Raw genomic sequence first — 23,023 nt, 5'->3', positions numbered from 1 at the left:
GGTATTACTTGCTGCAGGTGTGTGAGTCAGAACAGAGAGAAATCATTTCAGCCAATGGGAAGCTCCCTCTTCCATCTGCCCACTGCCCCTCACCCCCTTCCCCAGGCTTCTAGGCACCCACTAAGTGTCTTAGAAGGGCCCTAGTGAGAGGCAAATATGAATTTCTGGACTTAAGACAAGTTAGCTACCGTAGTGTTCACGCTTCAAGAATAGAGCCAGTCATAGTGAAAGCTTTAATGCAGTTTTAATGACGAACTTCCCTGTTACATATGGAAAGCAACTATACCCGTCCCAGAAGCCTGGTACCCCAAGCCTTCTTCCCTCCACCCCAGCCCAGCTCACCTGGGCTCCCCATCCAAAGCCCACCTCTCAGGCCCCACCAGAAAGGCCAGGACCAGACCTCTCTCCGAAGCAGTAGCCAATAGGGAAGTGATTCTGAAGTGGGGAGGAGCATGATTCTGGCCCTACAACCCCTGCAACTGTGGAGAGGACATGGCCCCATGCATTCAGTCAAGCAGCAAGACAGATGAATTTCAGGACTGTCGGTTGACTCATTCCCTGCAGTTTGACTGAATTGGAAGCTGTTTGACCGAATTAACCACTGCGGGGATGAACTGACTCATCCACTTATTGACAAAATTGCCCATTGGATTCAATTAGGAGGCAGCATGGCGCTGGGTGAAAGAAACACTGATTTTAGTCAGAATCCCAGCTCCAGAGCCTATCTGTGCAACTTTAGGCAACCCAAGCTCCTTTTCTGGGTCCCCGATTCCTCATCTGTATAAGGAGAGGGTTTGGACCAGACAGGGCCAAAGGTCCCATCTAACCTCTCATCCTACTGGTGGACATCAATAACAGACCCTGAAGGGGTGAAAAAGACCAGCGTTCTAGTGGGGTTGGTAGGAAAGCAAACATCTGGAAGGAAGCCAGACCACTTAAAGCAAAAAGAAGCAGTTGTAGCAACTTGGATGAGGGGAGGAGGGAACCACACGGCTCACACAGCTGAGTAAGGAGGTGGGGCTGGCTCCTTGGAAGGCATGGCCACGGCTTCCTCATAGGTGGGCAGGAGTACCTGGGAAGGAAGAGATGAGTCAGGTGAGCGATAGATAAAGCAAGGACCCTGGCACAATAGGACCCTGGTCACCAGCTGTAGCAGCCCAGGACCTCAGAGTAGGAAGGATCTTTAGAGACCTTGTATATGATCAGCACTCTCTGTACAAAACCATGCTCTAACCTCTCTGCTTGAAGACCTCAACAAACAGGGAGCTCATTACCTTTCAAGGCAATCCATTGCATTGTCAGTCAATCAACAAGCATCGCTTAGAGCTTACCACATATTATACCTCCCTGTAATTTCCTCCTTTCAGTTCTATTTCTGCCCTCTAGGTCCAAGCAGAATAAACCTAATGTCCCCTCTTCCAGGAAGACAGCCTTTTAACTACTTAAAGATTTGTCTTTTGTCTAATCTTTTCCAAAAATTCCCATTATTATATATAATATATAAAAAACACATATAACTTGTGTTCAGCCATTCAGTTGTGTCCTACTCTTCAGGACCCCATTTAAAGTTGTATTAGCTGAGATGCTGGAATGGTTTGCCATTTTCTTCTGCAGCTCATTTTTATAGATGAGGAAACTGAGGGAGACAGGATTAAATGACTTGTTCAGGATCATGCAGCTAGTAAATGTCTGAAGCTGAATTTAGACTCAGGTCTTCTTGCTCCAGGCCTGTGTTCTGTGCACCATGACACCACTTAGCCATCCAAAATTGTCCCATAGTCCTTTGTTTTCTTGCCTTCCTTCCTCTGAATAGCTACCTTGTCAAAAACCTATCCTAAACTGTGGTGCCCAGAACTAAAAATACTCCACAAGTGGTCTGACCAGAGCAGAATAGAGATGACTAATAACTACTCACTTCTGCCTTGGCATAGAAACTGCTCTTTCAGCTGCTATGTCTCAACAGACTCATACCAAACTGTTGCAATCCACCAAAAAAGAAAAAAAAAAAAAAAAACCAACCACAAAAACCCCCTATCTTTTTCCCATGAACTGCTTTCTAGTTGCAACCTCCCCTCAAAAATTCACTATTAATGCACTTGGATGCACCTGGATTTGTTTTTTCCTTTATTAAAAATGGTTTCCTTCGGTTGAAGTCTGCTCCCCGCATCCCCAACATGTCTCCATTTTTCCCAAATCTGTTCTCTCCCAGGCCAAGGAAAATAAGTTTAATTCTATGTATATGTATGCATGTGTATGTGTATGTATATGTATATATATATATGTAGATATAAATATATACACATATGGGGGATTAGACTTATCTTAGACATTTATTTTGTTAGACTTATAATATATATGTGCAGTTTATTGAAATAATAATAATTCAAGTGTAGAATCTTGCACTTATCCCCATTAAACTTTATTTTATTAGCTTTGCCCCAAGCATTCCAACCTATTGAGATCTAGAAGTAAATATGTAGCCTATGCTTACATTTTTATGGCGCCAACAGATTGAATAACCAGGTCAACTATTCATTCATCCAAGTAATTGATTTTTAAAATTGAAACCAGGAAGTTTCAAGGAAGTCATTATTAAGTAAGGATCCTCAGTGGTTTAGCCTGGGGTCTATATTAAGACAGTTCAGTGTAGTAGAAAATAATTAGCTTGGGAAGCTCTTGATCTATGAATCTACAAAAACTGATTTCAGGTATTTGAAGGACAAACTAAGGAGTAATGGGTGAAACTTCCAGAGAAGCAGGAAAATCTTTGCAATGATGCAGAGGGTAAAACTCTGGACTTGGAATCAGGAAGTTGTTGTGTTCTCCAGTTCATTTTACAGATCAGGAAACTGAGGCAAAAAGGGTGAAGTGACTTGCCCAGGGTCACACAGTTAGTAAGTGACTGAGGCTGGATATGAATTCAGTTCTTCCCAAATCCAGGACTGGTGCTCTAGCCATTAAGTCACTTGGCTGCCCCATAAAGATAGAGGACACTAAAAATGTAGATGGGGCCAATGCTTTACATACTGGTTGAATCCTGATTTAACTTCAGGAGGACTTGAGTTCAAATTCAGCTCCAAATACTAGCTGGTCAAGTCATTTAACCCTGATTCCTTTTTTTAAAAAAAAAAAAAAAAAGGACTTTTTAAATTTTTTCAAAACCCTCTTTCTCCCTCTCCTCAAGGTTTCTGAAGGTCATATTTAAGAAGAGGTAGAACCAGCCATTTCCATGCCAAGGATAAGCAGCCCCAATCATGCCCTCAATTCAACTGAAGTAAGAAAAAGAAAAGAGATTGAGTCCGCTAAGGCTTGGGAGGAGTTAAATTAGCTAGCAATCACTGAGAAGAGGAAGCTGCTATGTGTAGCCCATTTTAACTCATTTTTTTGCTAATTAGGTTCTAATCTCTCCAAGTTTGACTCTATCTGCTATAGGTTTGAAAGTATTTTAAAACACTTCAGGGTCTCTCCACCCTAGAGCAAAACCCTTTTTGCCCACCCTAGTTAAAGTTTAAGCTAAATGCTCACCTTCTGGAAAATCTTGGTATTGACTTTTTCCTCCTCCCTATTTAGGGATTTTATGTACTTGTAGCATCTCCAGACACATTTGAACATGTAGACCTGAAAAAAAAAATTGATTGAATTTCAGATTATGAATCATGAAACCCTACATCCTGCTAGGTTTGTTAGAGAGGGAACACGTTCAGTTCCTAATAGCTCAGTGTAAGTGATTTTATTAGATCAATACTGTTCTAAATAGGAGAGACCCAGAACTCTATGAGAGGCCTTGGTTACCTGTGGATGGTGGGAAATGGAGGGAGGAGAGAAAGTCAAAATGGGAGATAGAGGCAAGGATCAAATTTTCCAGTTTCAGTAATTTGCCTGAGTTATACTTGGGCTCTACCAGCCCAGGGTCCCAGATCTCAAAGTTCTATACAGGCACCCTAAGCAGTTAGTTGTTGGGGGTGGGGAGGGAAAGAGGGAGGGATGAGGCAAAGGGAGAATGACATACCTTCAAGATCAGAACAATGAGGAATGCTATGGAGAATCCAATCATCAGCTTGATAAATTGATCGTGAGTCATGCCTTCTCGACTTGGAAGATAATTCTGCAACAGTCACAGGGACAGTTATTTTAGGGAACCATCTAACCACCTGAAGTGAGCTGCCATCACTTATAACTCAGGATCTTTACCACTCCTAAGCATCTTAGAGATGGATGTCTATTTCAACAGCATCCTAAGTAGCCCCGGGCCAAAGTTAACACTAAAATCCTCCAGTGATCATACTCACCATATGGTTCATGGACTTAAAGTTGAGATAGGTAGGGACCTCCATGTAGGAGCTGCAGAGGGTCAAGATGCTGAGGCAGAAATCCAGCAACTGCAGAGCCATGATAGGGACCTTGAAGGGCCCCTTCTGGAGAAGGAAGAAGAGAAAAACATGTGAGTTGACAGTACTTAACAACTAATTCAGAACCAGAAGTGTACTATAGACACACTATAGAAATTCAACAGATAGATGTTAAAATGATTGGAAGATGAATCAGAAAGGTAGTTATATTATTATATTTCTTTGAATCTTGTTCTACTTTACATTCACTTAAACACAGTGATGAGATATTATGCTTTTTTATTATTGTTCTTTTTTAAAATAAAGAATTGTTTTTCAGAGAAAAAGTGAAAAACATGCTGTAGTCCTTGTTCCTCCTGACTATGGGAAGGTTATCCTTTTCAATTTTGAGACTAATGGAGCAGCTAGATAAGGTGTTAGACTTAGAGTCAAGAAGTTCTAAATTCAGATCCTACCTCAAGACACTTGAAAGCTACTTGACCCTGTGTCATTTCTTAGTTTCCTCGGGAGGTGTTTAAGTGGCTCAGTGGATAGAGAACTGAGTCTGGAGTCAGGAATCCAGCCTCAGACACTTACTAGCTGTGTGATCCTGGGCAAGTCACTTAACCTTGTTTGCCTCAATCTACTGAAAAAGCAAATGTTCAGTATGTTTACCAGAGGTCACAAGGCGTTGGTCAACAACAAAAATGGGTATAATAATAATATTAATAGTAATAGTAATAGTATAATAATATTTTGCAGGGTTGTAATGAAGATCAAATGAGATAATATTTATAGAGCACTTTACAAACCTGGAAACCCTATATAAACGCTAGCTATTGTTATGATTGCTCAGGCAATCTGTCAGAGAAGTATACAGTTCAGGAGTAGCACTTAGGAGTTTAGTTTTACTAACTTAGTTTACTTAGGTTTCAGCTTAGTTTTTCTAACCTACACCAAAAAGTAGTGTTGTTGTCCATCATTTTTGAAGAGGAGCAAAATATCATCACTATGTTAGAATCAAGTTACGTGCTTGCAACTGTGGCTGATCAGACCCATATGAACTCAGAATGCTCCGCCATAGTTCAGACACAAATAGTCCACATGAACATTTGGGTGGCTTCTCTAATGTAGTGTATTTCGCTAACACCAAAAAGTAGTAATTAAGTCTGGCATATGGTGACATAAGCCTAGAGTCCCTACTACTGCGAAGTCTCTTCTAGCTCTGCCTCCCCACATCTTTTTTTTTAGGGGGCTAAAAATCCCCAGTTCCTTTGAATGATTCTTCAAGGACTTAGGCTTCCAGACTTCCCACAAATTTGATTTTCTGGATGTGATGCTTTTGATCAAAATCATCCTAAATAATAATAGCTAACATTTAGATAGCATCCACTATGTGCCAAGTCCTGTACTAGACACTTTCTAGGTGTTATTTCATGTGGTCCTTACAATAACCCTGGAAGGATGGTACCATTATTTTCTCTGTTTTACAGATGAGGAAACTGAGACAAACAGGTGAAGCGGCTTGTGAGGGTCACCCAGCTAGTGAGTGTCTAAGGCTAGATTGGAAGTCAAGGGTTCCTGACTCCATACCCCACACTCAGAGCACTACGACGCTTCCTACCAGCCCTGTATTCTCTAACTGTCCTTGGTGCCCAGGACTGACGCCAGTACCCACCCGCTGTGGTTGATACTGCACCTCCATCATTGCCACATGAGATCACATAAGCTTTTAGAGCTTCCATAACACACTGTTGACTCATAAGGAAGTTATAGCCCATTAAAACCCCAGGTCTTATGACTATTGTTTAACCACACGCCACTTCCCTCCTGCTTGCTCTCCCCCCCCCCAATTCTATAGTTGTTCAGCTGATTTTTTTTTTAATTCAAATGTCATGCTTCACATTTATCCCTATTAAATTTCCTGTCATTAGAAGCAGCCCATCGTTCTGGACTGCCAACGTCTTTTTAGATTCTAATTCTGTCATCTAACATGTTAGCTGTCCCTCCTAGCTTTGGATCATCCAAAGATCTGACAAACAGACCATCAAAGCCTCCATTAAAGGGATTCTTGAAAATGTTGAACAGAAAAGAGATGAGCCATGACGAATCCCTGCTTGCCTCAATGGCCAATTCCATCTGATTGCTTAATTAAGGCATTTTTTTTAAAAATAAGATTTTGAAGAATAAGTATTGAAACAAAAAGAATGTATTGCTTTATAATCTCCAGGGATCCTTTCACACTGTTCTAGCATCCTATAGTCTGAGTTTAAACCCTTACCAAGCTGACACTCTACACGTTTATGGAAATGGACGTTCAGAGTGAGCTTGAGTTAGCCACAATATTCAGATCACCAAAGACAACTGGTTCCCTCAAAGACTGAGAATTCGAAACACCTAAATTTAAGAGAGGTGAGCTTAAATCCAAAGTGAGTTCTTCATCTCTTCATCTTATCCACTGCCTACAACAATTTTTCAGGAAAACTCTAATTCATCCATTTGCTAATGACTGGCCTGCTAACCATTTTGCTCATCAACCCTTCCAGATGCTGTAACCCCTTCTGACTGCTTTTCCCTTGTTCTGCTCTAGAAACCAGACACATACTGTCCCATGTTTTCTTTGCTCAACCTGGATCCCAATCCACATAGAGTCCCTGGTTCTACAATTTGCCCAGCATTGAATTCAAATGAGACATTTTTGCATCCTTAGGCCAAAATTTGAAATTTGCACTCCTGCCTGTAGTGTGAAGATCCCTGGAGTGTCTGAGTCTCTCTGTTATACTTGCAACTTAATGTATCTAAAATAAATTCCTGTGAACCATGGAAAATGGAATTTTCTAGCATAAAAAGTATGCATTTTTCTTTTTGTTGTAAAGGTAGGGGTCTATGGATTTGGAATGTTGCATAATCTGTCCAATTAAATCAATATGTTCAATGGTTTTTGTTTAACTGGTTTTTCTTTTTGGATTTAAAGATTCACTGAGAGGAAGAGAGAAGTAGTTGGAAAACTAGAGTATTAAAACAGAAAACCTAAGTGAAACTTTTTTATATAATTTTTCAAATAGAAAATATAGGATGACAACTTGCATGGATTAATTTAAATGAATTTGTATACTTTCCATGAGAAAGTAAATTTTCTGCTTTATAAAATAGGAAAGTCAACAATCCATATGGCCCCCTCAAGGAAAAACATTTCAACCAAATAAAAGGTTCTACTTTATTCAGAAAGACCAGGAAAAAAGACTTTTCCAATTTGTCCTTTCTTTCTCCAGCTTATTTTACAAATAGGGCAGAATTAAATGACCTGCCCAGAGTTACACAGCTAGGAAGTGCCTGAGGCTGGATTTGAACTTAAAGCCCTCCTAGCTTCAGGCCCCAAAATCTGCTTACTCAGCTAGCACATTTTAATAATGTTGCCTTATATTTCTTGCTATTGCTTCCAAAGACTCAAAGTTAATATCACTAGAAGGACAATGTAAAAGTAGGTGTGAGTAGGTTGCAATATATAAATATGAGAATAATAAATAATGAGAAACTTTAAAAAATAGGATTAAATAATAATTAGATACATATTAATACAATTAATGAAATACTATCATCAAGGAAGAATATGGTCTGGCCAGGTGGAAAGAGCAAAGGAAAACAGAGCGCTTCACTGCTATCCTTGTGACATTGGGAGAAATCAAGGAAGGATTCCAGCTCATCAAGTGGCTCCTCTGGGACAAGCTTTGGGGAGGACATGGACAGGAAATGAGTTATACAGGAAAGGCAGGATGTAGAGATTTCAATCTGCATTATTTGAGGGTATTTCCAATCAATTAATTAATCACAGATCCAGTTGAGTAATAAGCCCAAATAAATCACATAAAAATAAAAATTTTACCACAAAAAAAATTTTAAAATAAAAAGGAAAATGCACTCTCATTGAAAATCACATTAAGAAGCTTTGTGCCCCCACCAAAATATGCCCTATGTGTTTAAGCCTAGGTAGCTGCCTGCTTCATTGATCTCAGTCCTGCCATTGTCCCACCCTCTCTGCTCCTAAGGCCCAGAGCCCCAAGCCTAAGCTGGTCGGAAGGCTGACTACTCACCGTTCGACTCCCCCGGGAACCAAACTTCAAATAGGCAGGGAGTTCAATGTAGGAGCCCAGCAGTGTGAGGAGGCACAGAAGAAAATCCATAATTTGCAGAGACAGGAAGGGCAAAAGGTGACGCTCTCGGTTCTGGAAAAAAGAGTTTTCCAACTGTTGACCTGCCCTTCTTAAAGAACAGATCATCACAAGGAAAGAAAGAAGAATTGGTTAACTAGCTGATTAAAGAAACCTTGGGTTTAGAGTAGGAAAGGGCTCCCAACTTCTACAAAGACCCTGTGCCTTTGGATGTCCAGCATGAAAGCCACAGGATTCTTTGAGAGTGCTCAGATTCCACTCTTTATATGCAAAATGAAGGGTTGGGATTAGAAGCATCTTGGGGTCCTTTCCACCTCTCACTCTGTAAGTTCATGATATTTACCACTAGGCCATGGAAATGGTGTTATTTTAGGCAAGAGAGTTTTGGAGAGAGTTTTTGTCCTGAATTATCCTAGAGATAGATCACTGCTGACTCCCCAAATGCTTGTGATACTGCTTATTGATTGCCTCAAGCCCCTTCTGAGCCCTCTAAATTCCATTTGGTAGAACTAGAACAAGATCATCACCCTGATTGGTGGAGAGAATCAGCCTAGGCCTTCCTTGAACTCCAAACTCTCAGCATTACATCATTTTTCTTCTTCTTTCTGTATTGCTCCCCTCCTCTACTTCTCAGAGTTGCCATATTCTTATTTCAGTATGCATCTGCTCCTGAATCCACTTATACCTAAAACATGATGAAATTCTAGATCTGTAGTACTTGGACCTAGACTCTGATCCCAGTTCTGCACCTTGAGCAAGTCTAAATCTCTGAGTCTTGCTTCCCAAATCTGTAAAATTAAGCATACTATGAAATTTCTAAAGGCCCTTTTAGCTCTAAATTGTGAAACTACCCAGGCCTTCTAATTATTGTTCAATCATTGTTTAAGTTGTGTCTGACTTCATGATCCCAATTTGTGGTTCTCTTGGCAAAGATATTGGAGTAGTTTGCCATTTTCTTCTCCAGCTCATTTTTTTAACAGATAATTTACCTGAGGTAAATAGGATTAAGTGACTTACCCAGGATCACACAGCTAGGAAGTGTCTGAGGCCAGATTTGAACACAGCAAGTTGAGATTTCTTGACTCCAGGCCTCTCTCCAATGCATCCCCTTGCTGCCCTGGCACCAACATGGGCCTTCTACTAGCAGGCCCTAAAATGATCTTTCCTTCTTTTCCCAGTCCCAAAGCCTTCCACCGTTTGTTCCCCTGGTCACAGTCAATAATACTGCTAAAAAGCAACTTATCTTGCGGTTCCTACTAAAGTGTGAGGAATATATAAGAATGGGTGCTTTCTCTCCCAGAATTCCATGTTTGTGTTTATGTGTCTATGTGTTTGTTAACCCAAAGGGATGACTATCTATTGGTCTAATCTCAAGCTTGGCAATTATCTGATGGTAAAAAGATCTGACTGCTCCTTGTTCCTTGAGGACCCTGTTTTTTATCTCTTCCCACTGATGCCATTTGAAGTACACTATTTATTGGGTCTGTGTGTTTCCTGAGCCACAGAGGCAGAAAAGAGAGATAGTAGTTCCTCTTTCCAGTGATGCTGAGTCAAAAGCCCCATAATGGGGGCCCCACAGATGCCACAGAATATATCAGCTCATTGTGAGTCGATCCTCCAGTTTCAGAACATGAAACTGGGAGTGCATCTGTTCTTCACCGTCAAGCTCTCATGGAGAGTCCATGGCCAAAGAGAGGTGGCAAGTAGGGGCCTGTGTGCTGAGATAATTCAGGCTGGAAAGAAACCTTAGGTCTGAATTCCCTCCCTTTGCCTCCATGGCTTCCTCCATGGAGGAGAGGGGGCAGTTTTCTAGCCACAGCATTACCAGCATCTTGCTATGTAACACTGGCCTCTAGTTGTTTCCCTCCTTAAGTCTCAGATCCCCTTCTGTCCAGTAGGGATCACACAGTTATTATGAGACTGGCTATCGGTGCTGTGTATGTGTAAGGGCCTAGTTAGTGATTACCCCAGTCTTTTGATGAGTCCGTGGCCAAAATTCCCAATAAATAAATAAATAAAAGACCAATAAAGACAGAAAATGATTCTTGGATATAGTGGGACAGAGACCTTGCAAGAGCTTACTGGTGAACACTTAGAGTAAAGCTCTATTCCCAAGATAACCCATTGCAGGTGAAAGGACTGTACTAATGGCCACAGAGAACTGGATTTCCTCAGGAAGACAGCCAGTCCCTCCTCAATGAGGCGTAGTGGTGGCTCAATGGTCAGATATAATGGTGACCCCAAAAGAAACTTCCACAACAGCCCCCAAATGGTTGTTTTCAGGACCTGCATGGACATCTCTCAATCCAGCTCTAATTGCATCCTTAGGTCCTTTCCAAAATTTAGTTCATTTCCCACATGCCCCTTCCCAGTCCCACTTCTGTTACTTGCCAAACATTGGCCAAAGTCGACTTGTGGAACCAGCTCCCAAGAAGTCAAAGACATTTAAATTTTCTAGCCTTTCTAGGCCTGCTCTTCCCTCCTCTGAACCCTGCAGTCCCCAAGCAGGTTTTTTTTAACACCAGAAGAAATGCGGGGGGGGTAAACCCACCAGTTACCCCCTGTTTCATTCCACGATAATCCCTCCCACCCTCTTTCTTCCTCCCACAAAAACTTCCTTTCCTGGGGGCCTCTGTTCTTAATAGCTGCCAGGAAACTAAGGCTCCCTCTAAGAAACTCATTCACACTTAGGGAGAAATGACTAACAGCTTCCTGTACTGTCCCACCAAAGGAGGTTTTGCAATAAAGAACATATGTCTTAATTTAAAGAACTGAATCTCTAATGCTGGGATTTCAGGCAGTCTGATGGGTCAGTACAAAAGAAAATTTGGAGTTCATGTGAGAGGATTCCCAGAAAGATACAGAAGTAATTATTTTCTCATTTTGATCTTCCCCTCTGAGGCAAGTATTATTTTATCTATTTTAAAGATGAGTAAAACTGATGCTCAGAAGTAAAAGTTATTTGACCAAGGTCACAAGGAAAGTAAGGACTCGAACTCTGGTCTATTTATTTCAAAATTCACGTTCTTTGTACTATAGCAGTGCCTCTTACTCAGCTAGATGAGATAGCAGGTAAAAGCAGGAACTTGGAGGTAAGAAAACCTGAGTCCAGATCCCACCACAGAAGTTATGTGACCCCCCAGTGGGATCCAAATGGTAGTTCAGTGGTTAAATGTAATAATGGCTCTAAAAGCATAGAATGGAAAAGTGGAGTTATTTATGCTTCTTACACACACACACACACACACACACACACACACACACACACACAGGCCCATTTCCAATCTGAGCTCTCCAAGGAAGCTCCTGAGATGTCCAGCCGGTCAGCTGGGATGGAGAAGAGTTTCTGGTCCAGTGCTAATGGGCTAAACCACTGGCTGCCTCTTACCTTGAGCACACCGTAGATCAAGTTCACACTGATGATAAAAAGCATGATGATGAGCAGGAAGCTGGAGGCAATGTCCGCTGAAAACCAAGGGAAAGAACAGTAAGGGACCTTGGCGTCCAGTCTTAAGAGTGGACCTGGAGTCAGAGACCCTGGATGCCTCTTTCTAGTTCTGGGATCCAGAGTTGACATCTAACTACTCATTCTTCAGTTGTTTCTTGTGTTTAAGGTTGTTTCCAGTTCTGTTCTGATGTGATTTGACCTGATCCACAAGGAGCAAGGTCATCGAGTAGAAAGAATGAAGAAATCTGGGTTCTAGGTTCTGTCACTACCTTAATATATGATCTTGGGGCAGTCATTTTTCTCCCTCTGAAGCTCAATTTCTTCACCTGTAAAATGAGAGCCTTGGAACTGACTATCTCTAAAATCCCCTCTAGCTCTGACATTTTATAGAGCTTTCTAACCATTAAAATTGTCCAATTAATCAATAAGTGTTCATTAAGCACTTACTCCGTACCAGCCACTTCACTAGCCACTGGGGGTACAGAAACCTAGGAGAGATCACATGAACATAAAGATGGTCTCTGAAGTCCCCTCCAGTGTTAGAGTACTGATCCTTGGTATGTACAAAATACATTGGAGGAGCACCAGAAAGAGCTGAATTCAAATGCAGCCTCAGACACAAGATCTGGGTAAATCACTTGATCTGTTTACCTCAGTTTTCTCATCTGTAAAATGAGAGTAATAATAGCAATCACCTCCCAAGGTTAGGTTTCAATTGAAATATTTGTAAAAATAAAATAACACAGTACCTGGCACATATTAGATGCCATATAAATAGTAATCATTATTATTGTTGTTGTTGTTAAATGCAAGATAATTTTGGGTAGGGTGAGAAGCACTGGGTTTTAAAGGAAACAAGAGATCCTAAGGGTCAGAGATGACCCTTAGAGATGGAAGGTCAATGTGTTCAATAGTGAAACTTAAACTTTCTATCCATCACTGGAAGTGGTTTGGCAGAGTTTGTGAATGACACAGCTGGTGAAGTCCCCCAGTACAGACTGGCTGCTTCCCAGGCAGCCTTGATCTTCTCCCTCAGCCCAAACCCACTTACCGAAACTAGCCCCTTCCCCAGAGACTCACCAATCTTGTAGTATGACATCTGTAGGATTTTGCAGTAGCCTTTGCCAGTTCCCACTTCCACTGAATGCTCAACGAGAAGCAACACGCTCATGACCTAGAGAAAGTGGAACAGAGAGTGAGGTTCCTGAGCATCCACGTCTAGCTGGGTCAGCCCTTTGGGAGCCAGTGGTAATGGCAGATCCAGAAAAAGTGGTGATGGATCAGAGCAGGAAAAGTGAGACTGGGGAAGGGGAACTCCAATAGTGGATCTAAAAGCCACGGCTCACAGCCCAACCCGCATCTTCATCCCTTCCCAAGCAATGATAGTGCCAGAGTCCAAAAGACAACAGGTTTCCGTTCAACATTTATTGAGCTGTATTTGCCCTTATCCCTGCTCTGGCCCTTGAATCAATCCAGCAGAATTTATTTTTTTTTAATTTTTACAACAGTTTTTACTGTGCAATTTTTATTTTACTCACTTCACTCTTCATTAATTCATGCGTCTTCCCAGGTTCTTCTGAAACCACTCCCCCCCCCATCCCCAACATTTAGTATTATTCCAACATAACCATATATTGATGGGGATCCCTTAAATTTCTAAATGTCTGCCACCACAAAAAAAATCTGCTATAAATATTTTTGGGCATATGGGTACTTTTTCTTTGAGCCCCTTAGGTATGCATAGCCGAATATAGTGATAGTGGTATTTCTGGGTAAAAGGGTCTAGTTTTATAGCCCTTTAGGTACAATTCTAAATTGTTCTCCAGAATGGCTTAACTAGTTCAGAGTTCCATATTTCCCTCCAATCTTGTCATTTTTCCTTTCTGTCATATTATCCAATCCCAGCAGAATTTATTAAGCCTTATTTTATTATGTTAATCAATGGGAGACAAGTACAAAAGAGAGGCAAGTCTGTCTTTAAGGCACCTACATTGTATCAGAGTATGTCTGAGGGTAAGGTGTGTGTGTGTGTGTGTGTGTGTGTGTGTGTGTGTGTGTGTATTAATGGGGGTGGGATACAGCAACATGTAGGCCATCTGGAAAAGCCACTTGAAGGATATGGCCCTTAAACTAAGATCTTTTACCCTATGTAACCCTGGGCAATCATTCCCCTCTTTGAAACACAGTTTGCTCATTTGTCCAATAACTGGATTTTGGTGCTGTACTTCATCCAGCAACAAGCTTCAGTATCATTACAGAGGTGTTGGACTGGGCATCTTCTAAGGTTCCTTCTAGCTCAAAGGGCATGACTTCCAGCCCCAGATCTCTGCATTGGGTCAGTGTCCTTTCTGGGAATGAATGCCATCCTTCAGGTGTGGTCTCATTCAGGCAATGGAGAACTAATCCTATTCACTGAGCCTCAATTTAGGATCTCCTCAGATCATAATTTGTTCCTGATTTACAGAAATGTTTGCCTACTGCAATGAAGAGGGAATTGTGGAACCCAGGATGTCAGATCTGGGAGGGCCCTTACAATACATAATATCTGAGCTGGGAGGGCCCTTAGAACCCAGGAGGTCAGAGCTGGGAGGGCCCTTACAATACATAATATCTGAGCTGGGAGGGCCCTTAGAACCCAGGAGGTCAGAGCTGGGAGGGCCCTTACAATACATAATATCTGAGCTGGGAGGGCCCTTAGAACCCAGGAGGTCAGAGTGGGGAAAAACTTTGAAACAAAGGAATTCAGAATTGGAAGAACTTTCTTCCCTTGAATAAACAAACAGCTGGAACTGTGGGTCTGTGGGAGATAAAATTGTGACCTTGTTTTGTGGCCTTGCTTCCCCTTTCCATCTGCATCCCCCTTTCCTGTTTCAATCTCCTGACCTTGTGCCCCAGTTAACTTTTCCTGGGGGGGAAGAAAGTGATATAATTGCTGCTTTCTTTTTGAGAAGGGAAATGTTCTCTGTTTGGATGTTTCTGTGGTTTGAAAGAGAAATCCTGGGGAGGCCATCGCTGAGCCCCAACTTGTCTCTACTGGAGCAATTTCTCACCAGTCTGGGGAGAGAGGTTTCAGAGCAGGGAGGTGAAAAGGGTTTTCAGAGCTACCTCGGGGAGATGTATGCTGCTGCAAGTGCTTTGCATCCCCTTATCTTGTCTCTGCTCAGAGATGCACTCATCATTTCTACTCTTAGAATATAAACTCCTCGAGGTCACAGACCTAGGGGCCTTTGTTTTTGTATCCCCAAATACTTATCACTGTGCCTGGTTACAGGAAACACTTAAATGCTCATTAATTGAAAACTCTCTAGAGGAGAAGTTTGGCCCGGCTCAGTCATCGGCTTTCTGTGTGACTGGCCAAGTTGTTTCCTCTTCCTGAGGTTAAATTTCATCATCTACAAAAGAAGGGAGTTGGATGAAATAAACTTTCTGGTCCCTCCCAGAGCTGACATTCTGAGATCCAGAGCTCTAATATTCCATATTCTTAGGCATCCTCCAGGTGACTTCCTAAGTGCCTTCCAGTTCTAACATTCTAGTCTGTGTAGCTACACCCTCTCTTCTAAGATGCTTTCAAAAAGCTCTGAAATTTTGTTTTAAGGCTCTTTCAATCTCTGGCATTTTTTGTTCTAACAGCTCTCCCAGATATGCCATTTTGGGTTCTAAGCACCCTCCCAACACTGACAATCTGTGTTCTTCTCACCACTAACATTCTTTGTTCTAAGGGCTATCTGAGCTCTGACATTCTTTCTTCTAAGGGTCTTCCCACCACTGACATCTTGGGTTCTAAGGGTCCTCCCAGCTCTGACCTCCTGGGTTCTAAGGGCCCTCCCAGCTCTGACCTCCTGGGTTCTAAGGACCCTCCCAGCTCTGACCTCCTGGGTTCTAAGGCCCCTCCCAGCTCTGACATCCTGTGTTATAAGGGCCCTCCTAGCTCTGACATCCTGAGTTCTAAAGGTCCTCCCAGCTCTGACATCCTGAGTTCTAAAGGTCCTCCCAGCTCAGTTATTCAGCACTCTCTTCTGTCCCAAGGTCCCCTCTTTGCCCGTCTCCCATCCTGTGACAATGGCCTTGTTGATCCACACTATCCAGGCATTTTCTCTGGCCTTTTCCCAGGCCTGGAATATTCTCCCTCGTGATGTCTCCCTCCTGGCTTTTTTCAAGTCCCAGCTAAAAGCCCACTTTCTGAGGAAGCCTCTTAATTAATCCCTCTTGGTTCTAAGGCCTTCCCTCTGGAGATTGTCTCTCGTTTGTCCTGTCTCTGGCTATTTGTATGTAGGTGTCTGCATACTGCTGTGAGCCCCTTGGGGGCAGGGCCACCTTTCTTTGTATCCCCAGTACTCTGCATGGTGACTTGACTCACAGCAAGTACTGAAATGTGGACTAATTGACTGACACATTACAAGGTCCTTTTCAACTCTGGCACTTTTTGTTCTAAAAACTTAGGTTCATTTAGAACCGCAAGGGAACCCAGAAGTCATCTCATTTTACTTGTTGGTTGGACACCATGAAGACTGGGGCAGTGCCCCCTGGCACTGCCTGAGATCCAAGATGTGCCACCTGGCCCAAGTGAACTTCCTCTCCCTAGAAAGATCGGTACAGGCTAGTAACAGAGTCTTCCCTTAACTTTGCCACAACCCAGGATGGAGAAACCCACAGAGCCACCCCAAACTATGGCTGGAACCCCAGGCTCACCAAACCTTCTTCTGATGACCAATTCCATTTCCCAAGTCCCTGGAAAGTGTGAGTGTTAATATTCTAGTCCTAAAAAAGTATATAAACTCATGCCTTTGCAAAATGTTAGAGCATCATATTTTTTTTAAAAGAGCATCATATTCAAACTCCTTCATTTTACAAATAAGGAACCTGAACCCCAGACAGAAAAAAAAATTCTTGGCCAAGGTCATATGAAAAGGATTTTAAAATAACTTCCATTTATATGGCACTTTACAGTTTGCAAAGTAATTTATATAATAGAGCATCTCATTTGAGTGGATGCTATTATTATTCCCATTTTACAGATGAGGAAATTGAGACTGAACAAAGTTAGGTAGCTTGTCTAGGTTCACACAGGCAGTAAATATTGGATCTCAGATTTGAACTAAGGCTTTCCTCCTTCCAGGTCCACCATCCTACCCACTGTACCACCTAATATCAATTATCAAAGCTGGGGAAGGCCATGGAAATTATTTCATCCAAGACCCAGAGGGTCTTGGATGAAATAATCCAAGTCCCTTGACCCTCCTCCAGAGATATTTCTATTCATTCCAAGTTAGCAAGAGAGCTGGGATTAGTCAGATAGTTTCCCAGCTCCTAAACCAAGACTTACACCACTCTGCTGCCTTTGCCCATCCCTCACCCTCCCTCGTACTTGTCCCTCTGGATTTCTAGAGGATCAAAGCACTTGTAAATTGTATAAAGCACTTGGTGCAAACTTGTCCCATAGCAGGTGCTTCCTCCTTCTGCCCTTAACCAGTTAACAAATCACAAATTAGTCGTGCTGTTTATATGCTGCTGTCTTTTGAGTTTAATTCAACAGAGATTAGCTGTCTAAGGCTCAATCACTCCAAGGATCATTTCTAGGACCTGGAGACCCGAGCACTTAATGGGACCCTCTCTGATGTCACTGGGGGCTTTCCTGACCAAGAGGCAAGTTTCTGTTCCATCAGCATCACCAATGATCCCAAGAGCTCGCTGAGTAAGTAGGTGATGGTTTCTTTGGAAGGAGAAACCTTGTACAAGGCAGGGGCAAGAGCGGATGTTCTAGAACCTTGAAGAATTAAAGAACCACAGATTTCTGGAGTAAAAAGGCATGTCAGAGGTCCCTAAAGACTGCTTATATATGATCTAGAATTCCTTCTACCGTTTTCACAATAGGACTATGCAGGTTTTTCTTGAAGACTTTTAATGATGGGGGACTCATTACCTCCAGAGCATCTTGTTCTACTTTTGAACAACTCTCTGTTCTTACATAGGACCCAAACTCCCTCTCTACAAGTTCTATTAAGCCTTGTTCTATCAGGCACAGTTTCAGAGGACTCTGATTAATCATGCTCCCTCCTCCCCCAGATAGAGAAGTGATGGGTGCAGATGTGTAGATGGGAGCAGATGACTTTTTTAGACATGGCTAATGTGAGAATTTGTTTTGCTTGGCTAAAAATATCTCTAACAAGTTTTATTTTTCTGGCTTTCTCAATGAATAGAGGAGGGGCGGGTGAGAAAGAAAATCCAGAACTGAAAATGAAATAAAATTGGATTTAAAAAAAAAACACAGTAAACTACAAGAAAAAAAAAAACTTCTTGTTCTAGCTTATGCAGCCAGACAAAACAAGACTAATACCTCTTCCATAAGGCAGACCTTCAAATACTTGGACATGGTCACCATGTCCCCCCGAACCTTCTCTTCTCTGAACTTCTAGTTATTCATAGTTCCGACTCTAGTTCTCAGCCCCCTAGATCTCAGTCATACAAACTATTATCCAGCCAGGCTTTCTCCATCCTGTTGTCCAGGACGTCTTAATTTTTTTCCATTCACGACCCCTTTTCACTTGAGAAATTTGGGGCATATAAGTATATAAAATAGATATGCAAAACATTTATTAATAATAAATCATAATTTTGTGATACCAAAATTTAGTTATGAGAACCTATGTGGGGTCACAGTTTAAGAAGTTTTACTATAGTCAATACAATTAATTTTTATTTTATTCAAACTATTATAGTGAATAAATAAAATAGTTTGAATAAAATGAAAAAATAATTAAATAATTAATAAAACCATCATTTTAACCCACTGGGATCTTTTTAGATCCTGACCCTGTCGGCCATTTATGCCAGCCATTACTCATAGCTTTGGGTCATCAGCAAATCTGATGAGCGTACTATCTATGTTTTCCTCCAAGGCATTGGTCAAGAGGATAAAGATCTCAGGCTCAGAGATAGCTCCATGACTCTTTCCACTTGAAATTTCCTTTCCAGGTTGATGTTCATTCATTCATCACAACTCTTTGGCTCATCTGAGCCTTAGCTAATTTTTGATAGCCTTTCACACTCTACCTTTATCAACTGTCCTATAGAATTCCCCACCATGACTATTTCTAACTATTGTTTCTTTCCTCTTACCACCAGCTATACCCTAATTTTCCATGTTTACATGGACCCATTGTCCTATTTTACTGAGAAGACTGAGGTCATAGGATGAGAGTTTCTTGGCTCAAATTCTCAAAATCGTCACTCATTCTCCTTATCACAATGTGAATCGTCCCTGTTTTTCAATAAATCAATGTTGTTGGGTTTTTTTTTTTCAAATAGATGTAAAAAGAGAATTTTCAGCATTCGTTTTGTAAGACTTTGTGTTCCAAATTTGTCTATCTCTCTCCCTTACCTTCCCCTTCCCCAAGACAGCAAGTAATTTGATGTAGGTTAAACATGTACAATTATTTTAAACATATTTCCATATTTGTCATGTTGCACAAGAAAAGTCAGACCAAAAAAGAAAAAAAAAATGAGAAAGAAAAAGCAAGCAAACAAGAAAAAATGAAAATGCTATGAATCAGCCCAACTTCTCTACTCTTCCCTTGTTCTTACTCCCTCCCCCTCCTTCTCCCTCTCCCTTTCTCTGCTTTCCTTCTCCTCATCCTCCCTCCTCCTCTCTCTCTCTCTCTCTCTCTCTCTCTCTCTCTCTCTCTCTCTCTCTCTCTCTCTGGCTCTGTCTTTGTCTCTCTCTGTCTCTCTCTCTCTCTCTTTCTCTCTCTCTCTGTCTCACTCTGTCTCTCTGTCTCCTCTGTCTCTCTGGCTCTGTCTCTGTCTCTCTCTCTCTCTGTCTCTCTGTCTCATCTGTCTCTGTCTCTGTCTCTCTCTCTCTCTCTCTCTCTCTCTCTGCTCTCTCTGTCTCTCTCTCTCCCTCTCTCTCCCTCTCTCTCTCTCTGTCTCTCTCTCTCTCTCTCTCTCTCTCTCTCTCTCTCTCTCTCTCTCTCTCTCTCCTCTCTCTCTGTCTCTCTCTGTCTCTCTCTCTCTCCTCTCTCTCCTCTCTCTCTCTCTCTCTCTCTCTCTCTTTCTCTCTCTCTCTCGTCTCCTCCTCTCTCTCTCTCTCCTCTCTCTCTCTCTGTCTCACTCTGTCTCTCTGTCTCTCTCTCTCTCTCTCTCTCTCTCTCTCTCTCTCTCTATCTATCTATCTCTTTCTCTCTCTTTCCACTCCCTTCTTCCTTCCATCTCTCTCTGTCTCTCTCTCTCTCGTCTTTCACTCCCTTCTTCCTTCCATCTCTCTCTGTCTCTGTCTGTCTCTCCCAATATTGTGCCAAATATTGCAGAGATGGACTTCCTGTTCAGGTAGAGATTGGGATTTCTTTCAGCGTTCTGTTCTACCCCCCTGCTTCCTCAGCACCCACCTAAACTCTCACAAAATTCAGTCAACAAACACTAGAAGTCTAATGTGCTCAACCCTGGGAGACAGAGGAAAAAGCACAATGTACAAGGTCCAGTTTGTCCATAGTTGGAACAGTTACATAGGTCGGGGTTAAGAGCCTTTGGCCGAGAGTCAGGCCCCCAGGTTTTTCTCCCCTGAAGTTTCTCTTTCCTAAGAGAAACATCCCCAGTCTCACATATACCCTGTCTTACAGACTATTGTTATCCTGACCTTCAAAAATTGCATCTGGGGTGACACAAGTGAATATGAAATCAAGACGACTTGAGTTTAAAAGCAGACTCAGACACTATGTGGGAGACCTTGGCAAGACATTTCAGGCACTGTCTACCTCGGTTTTCTCAACTATAAAATGGGGATAATAATAGCACCTACCTTCCAGAGTTGTTGTAAAGATGGAGTAAGGTAATATTTGTAAAGCACTATGTGTCTGGCACATAGTAGGTACTAGAAGATATTAGTAAAGCACAAAGTGCCTGACACATAGTAGGCACTTAATATTTCCTTCCTTCCTTGTAATTTGGCTTACCAGCTGTGAGATCTTGTCATTTCACCTCTCTCATCTCAGTTTCCTTATCTGTAAAATGGAAGAATGAGACTAACTTCTCACCAAAGTTTGTTCCAATACAGGTATCTTTATTTTTTTTTTTTTTTTTGGTTGAGGCATTTGGGTTAAGTGACTTGCCCAGGGTCACACAGCTAGGAAGTGTTAAGTGTCTGAGGCCGGATTTGAACTCGGGTCCTCCTGAATTCAGGGCTGGTGCTCTATCTTATATTCTAATGGGGCAATTAGTATGTTAAGACATGGCACATGCGTGGTTTCAGAGTCAGTTGAGAGAAGCTTAGGGAAATAGATCTTAATGCATTTCCCCCCAATCTGTGCCTTATCCAATCTTCAAACATCTGAAAGGCTACTGGGTGGAAGAGGAATGATCCAAACAGTTGTACACAGATTATGAGGTCCCTACCCTGTTCCAGACATTATTACCTACTTGAGATAAAAAAAAAACCCTAAAATAAAACAGTCTCTGTCCTCAAGATGCTTACATTCTGTTGTGAGAGACAATGTGTACATAAATGGCATATCCAAAAAATAGAGGTGATGTGATTTATGTCACCTTGTATTATATGTAATTAATTCATATTACATTACTTATACCCACATGTAATATGTGTTATATATGTATATCACATGTAATTTGCAGCAAATTTTTATATCACAGGTTGTTCATATCACACTGTTCATATCACATGCAATTCACATAATGGTATTTATATTACGTGTAATTCATATTATATTATTTATATTTCATGTAACATTTATTTATGTCACATGTAGATTAAGTTATATCTCATGTAATTCATGTTATGTTATTTATATCATATGTAATTCATATTACCTTATGTATGTCGCATGTAGTTTATATTTCTTATCTCACATGTAATTCATGTTACATTAAGTATAATATGTGTAATTTGCACAATGATATTTATATTATGTGTAATTCATATTATATTATTTATATTCCATGTAACATTTATCTATGTCACATGTAGATTAAGTTACATATCTCATGTGATTCATGTTACATTATTTATATTGTGTGTAATTTACATTACCTTGTTTATGTCACATTTAATTTATATTCCTTACATCATATGTAATTCATATTACATGTGTAATTTACATATTTGTATTATGTGTAATTCTCACTATATTATTTATATTGCATATAACATACATTTTATGTTGCATGTAGATTTAGTATGTTACATCTTGTAATTCATGTTACATTATTTATATTGCATGTAATTCATGTTACATTTTATCACATGTAGTTTATATTATGTCACTTACATCCGGTGTAATTTGGTTCATTATTACCCATATGCATATGTATAAGCAGCTGAGGATGGGCAGGGAAACAGAAGGGAGTAGATAGTCGGAGGGACCTTGAAGGAAACTAGTTATTCTAGGATGTAGAGGGGAGAAGGAAGCACCTTGTAGGCACGGCCACAGCCTGGACAAAAGCCCAGAGATGGGAGATGAGAGTCATGAGTGAGGAATAACAGAATAAGTAACAGAAAGACCAGGGCATTGAGTGTATGAAGGGGAGTCATGAGTAACAAAGCTGCAAAGGTGAGCCAGCACCAGGCTGTGACAAGTGTTAATTTGTCAAATGAAGGCCCTGGCATTTGATCCTGCAGGAATTGGAGGCCAAGGGAGTTTCCTGGGCAGGGGAATGGCCCAGTCACACAGCTTTAGGAATAACAAATAGTCCACAGGACTTTTGGGATCCAGGTGTCAGGTGGAAAACTGTCCCCTGACTAGTCCTGTCCATCACCCACCCACCTGCATGTTATTCACAGGGACCCTACTAGAGGGTCCATTTTTAGCCTACGGAAAGCACCTTACTTTCCCAGTTGGCAGGTGCTGAAAGGCTGAGGCAGAGCAAATGGAGAACATCATGACTCAGGCACTGAGATTCTTTGTTTCCCTTGGTTCCTGTCCCCATTTTCACTGTTCTTCCTAACAGATTACTCTCTCAAAGAAAGTATCAGTGAGTGCAACAGTGACGTAAGCTAAGTCTGGCTTAACTAGTCTTCTAGGTCTGGTCAAGACTAGTTCAGGCTGGTCTTCTAGGTCTGGTCTAGGCTGATC

General features: G+C 41.5%; 1 protein-coding gene across 1 annotated transcript in view; it reads right to left on the bottom strand.

Annotated features, from left to right (window-relative positions):
* Positions 1–225: 225 nt before the first annotated feature.
* Positions 226–23,023, bottom strand: part of LAPTM5 (lysosomal protein transmembrane 5) — a 79,329-nt gene continuing 56,531 nt past the window's right edge. The window contains exons 4-10 of the mRNA XM_074305536.1: positions 13,026–13,119; positions 11,886–11,962; positions 8,420–8,551; positions 4,290–4,415; positions 4,010–4,105; positions 3,526–3,618; positions 226–1,072 (exon numbers count right to left, since the gene is read on the bottom strand). Coding sequence (XP_074161637.1) covers positions 995–1,072; positions 3,526–3,618; positions 4,010–4,105; positions 4,290–4,415; positions 8,420–8,551; positions 11,886–11,962; positions 13,026–13,119 — 696 coding nt within the window. The 3' untranslated portion in view covers positions 226–994. The remainder of the gene's footprint in view (positions 1,073–3,525; positions 3,619–4,009; positions 4,106–4,289; positions 4,416–8,419; positions 8,552–11,885; positions 11,963–13,025; positions 13,120–23,023) is intronic.

Source organism: Sminthopsis crassicaudata, chromosome 3 (genome assembly GCF_048593235.1).
Source record: "Sminthopsis crassicaudata isolate SCR6 chromosome 3, ASM4859323v1, whole genome shotgun sequence".
In the NCBI taxonomy this organism is placed as follows: domain Eukaryota; kingdom Metazoa; phylum Chordata; class Mammalia; order Dasyuromorphia; family Dasyuridae; genus Sminthopsis; species Sminthopsis crassicaudata.
The sequence above is the reverse complement of the archived record's forward strand: the minus strand, read 5'-3'. Positions and strand labels throughout refer to the sequence as shown.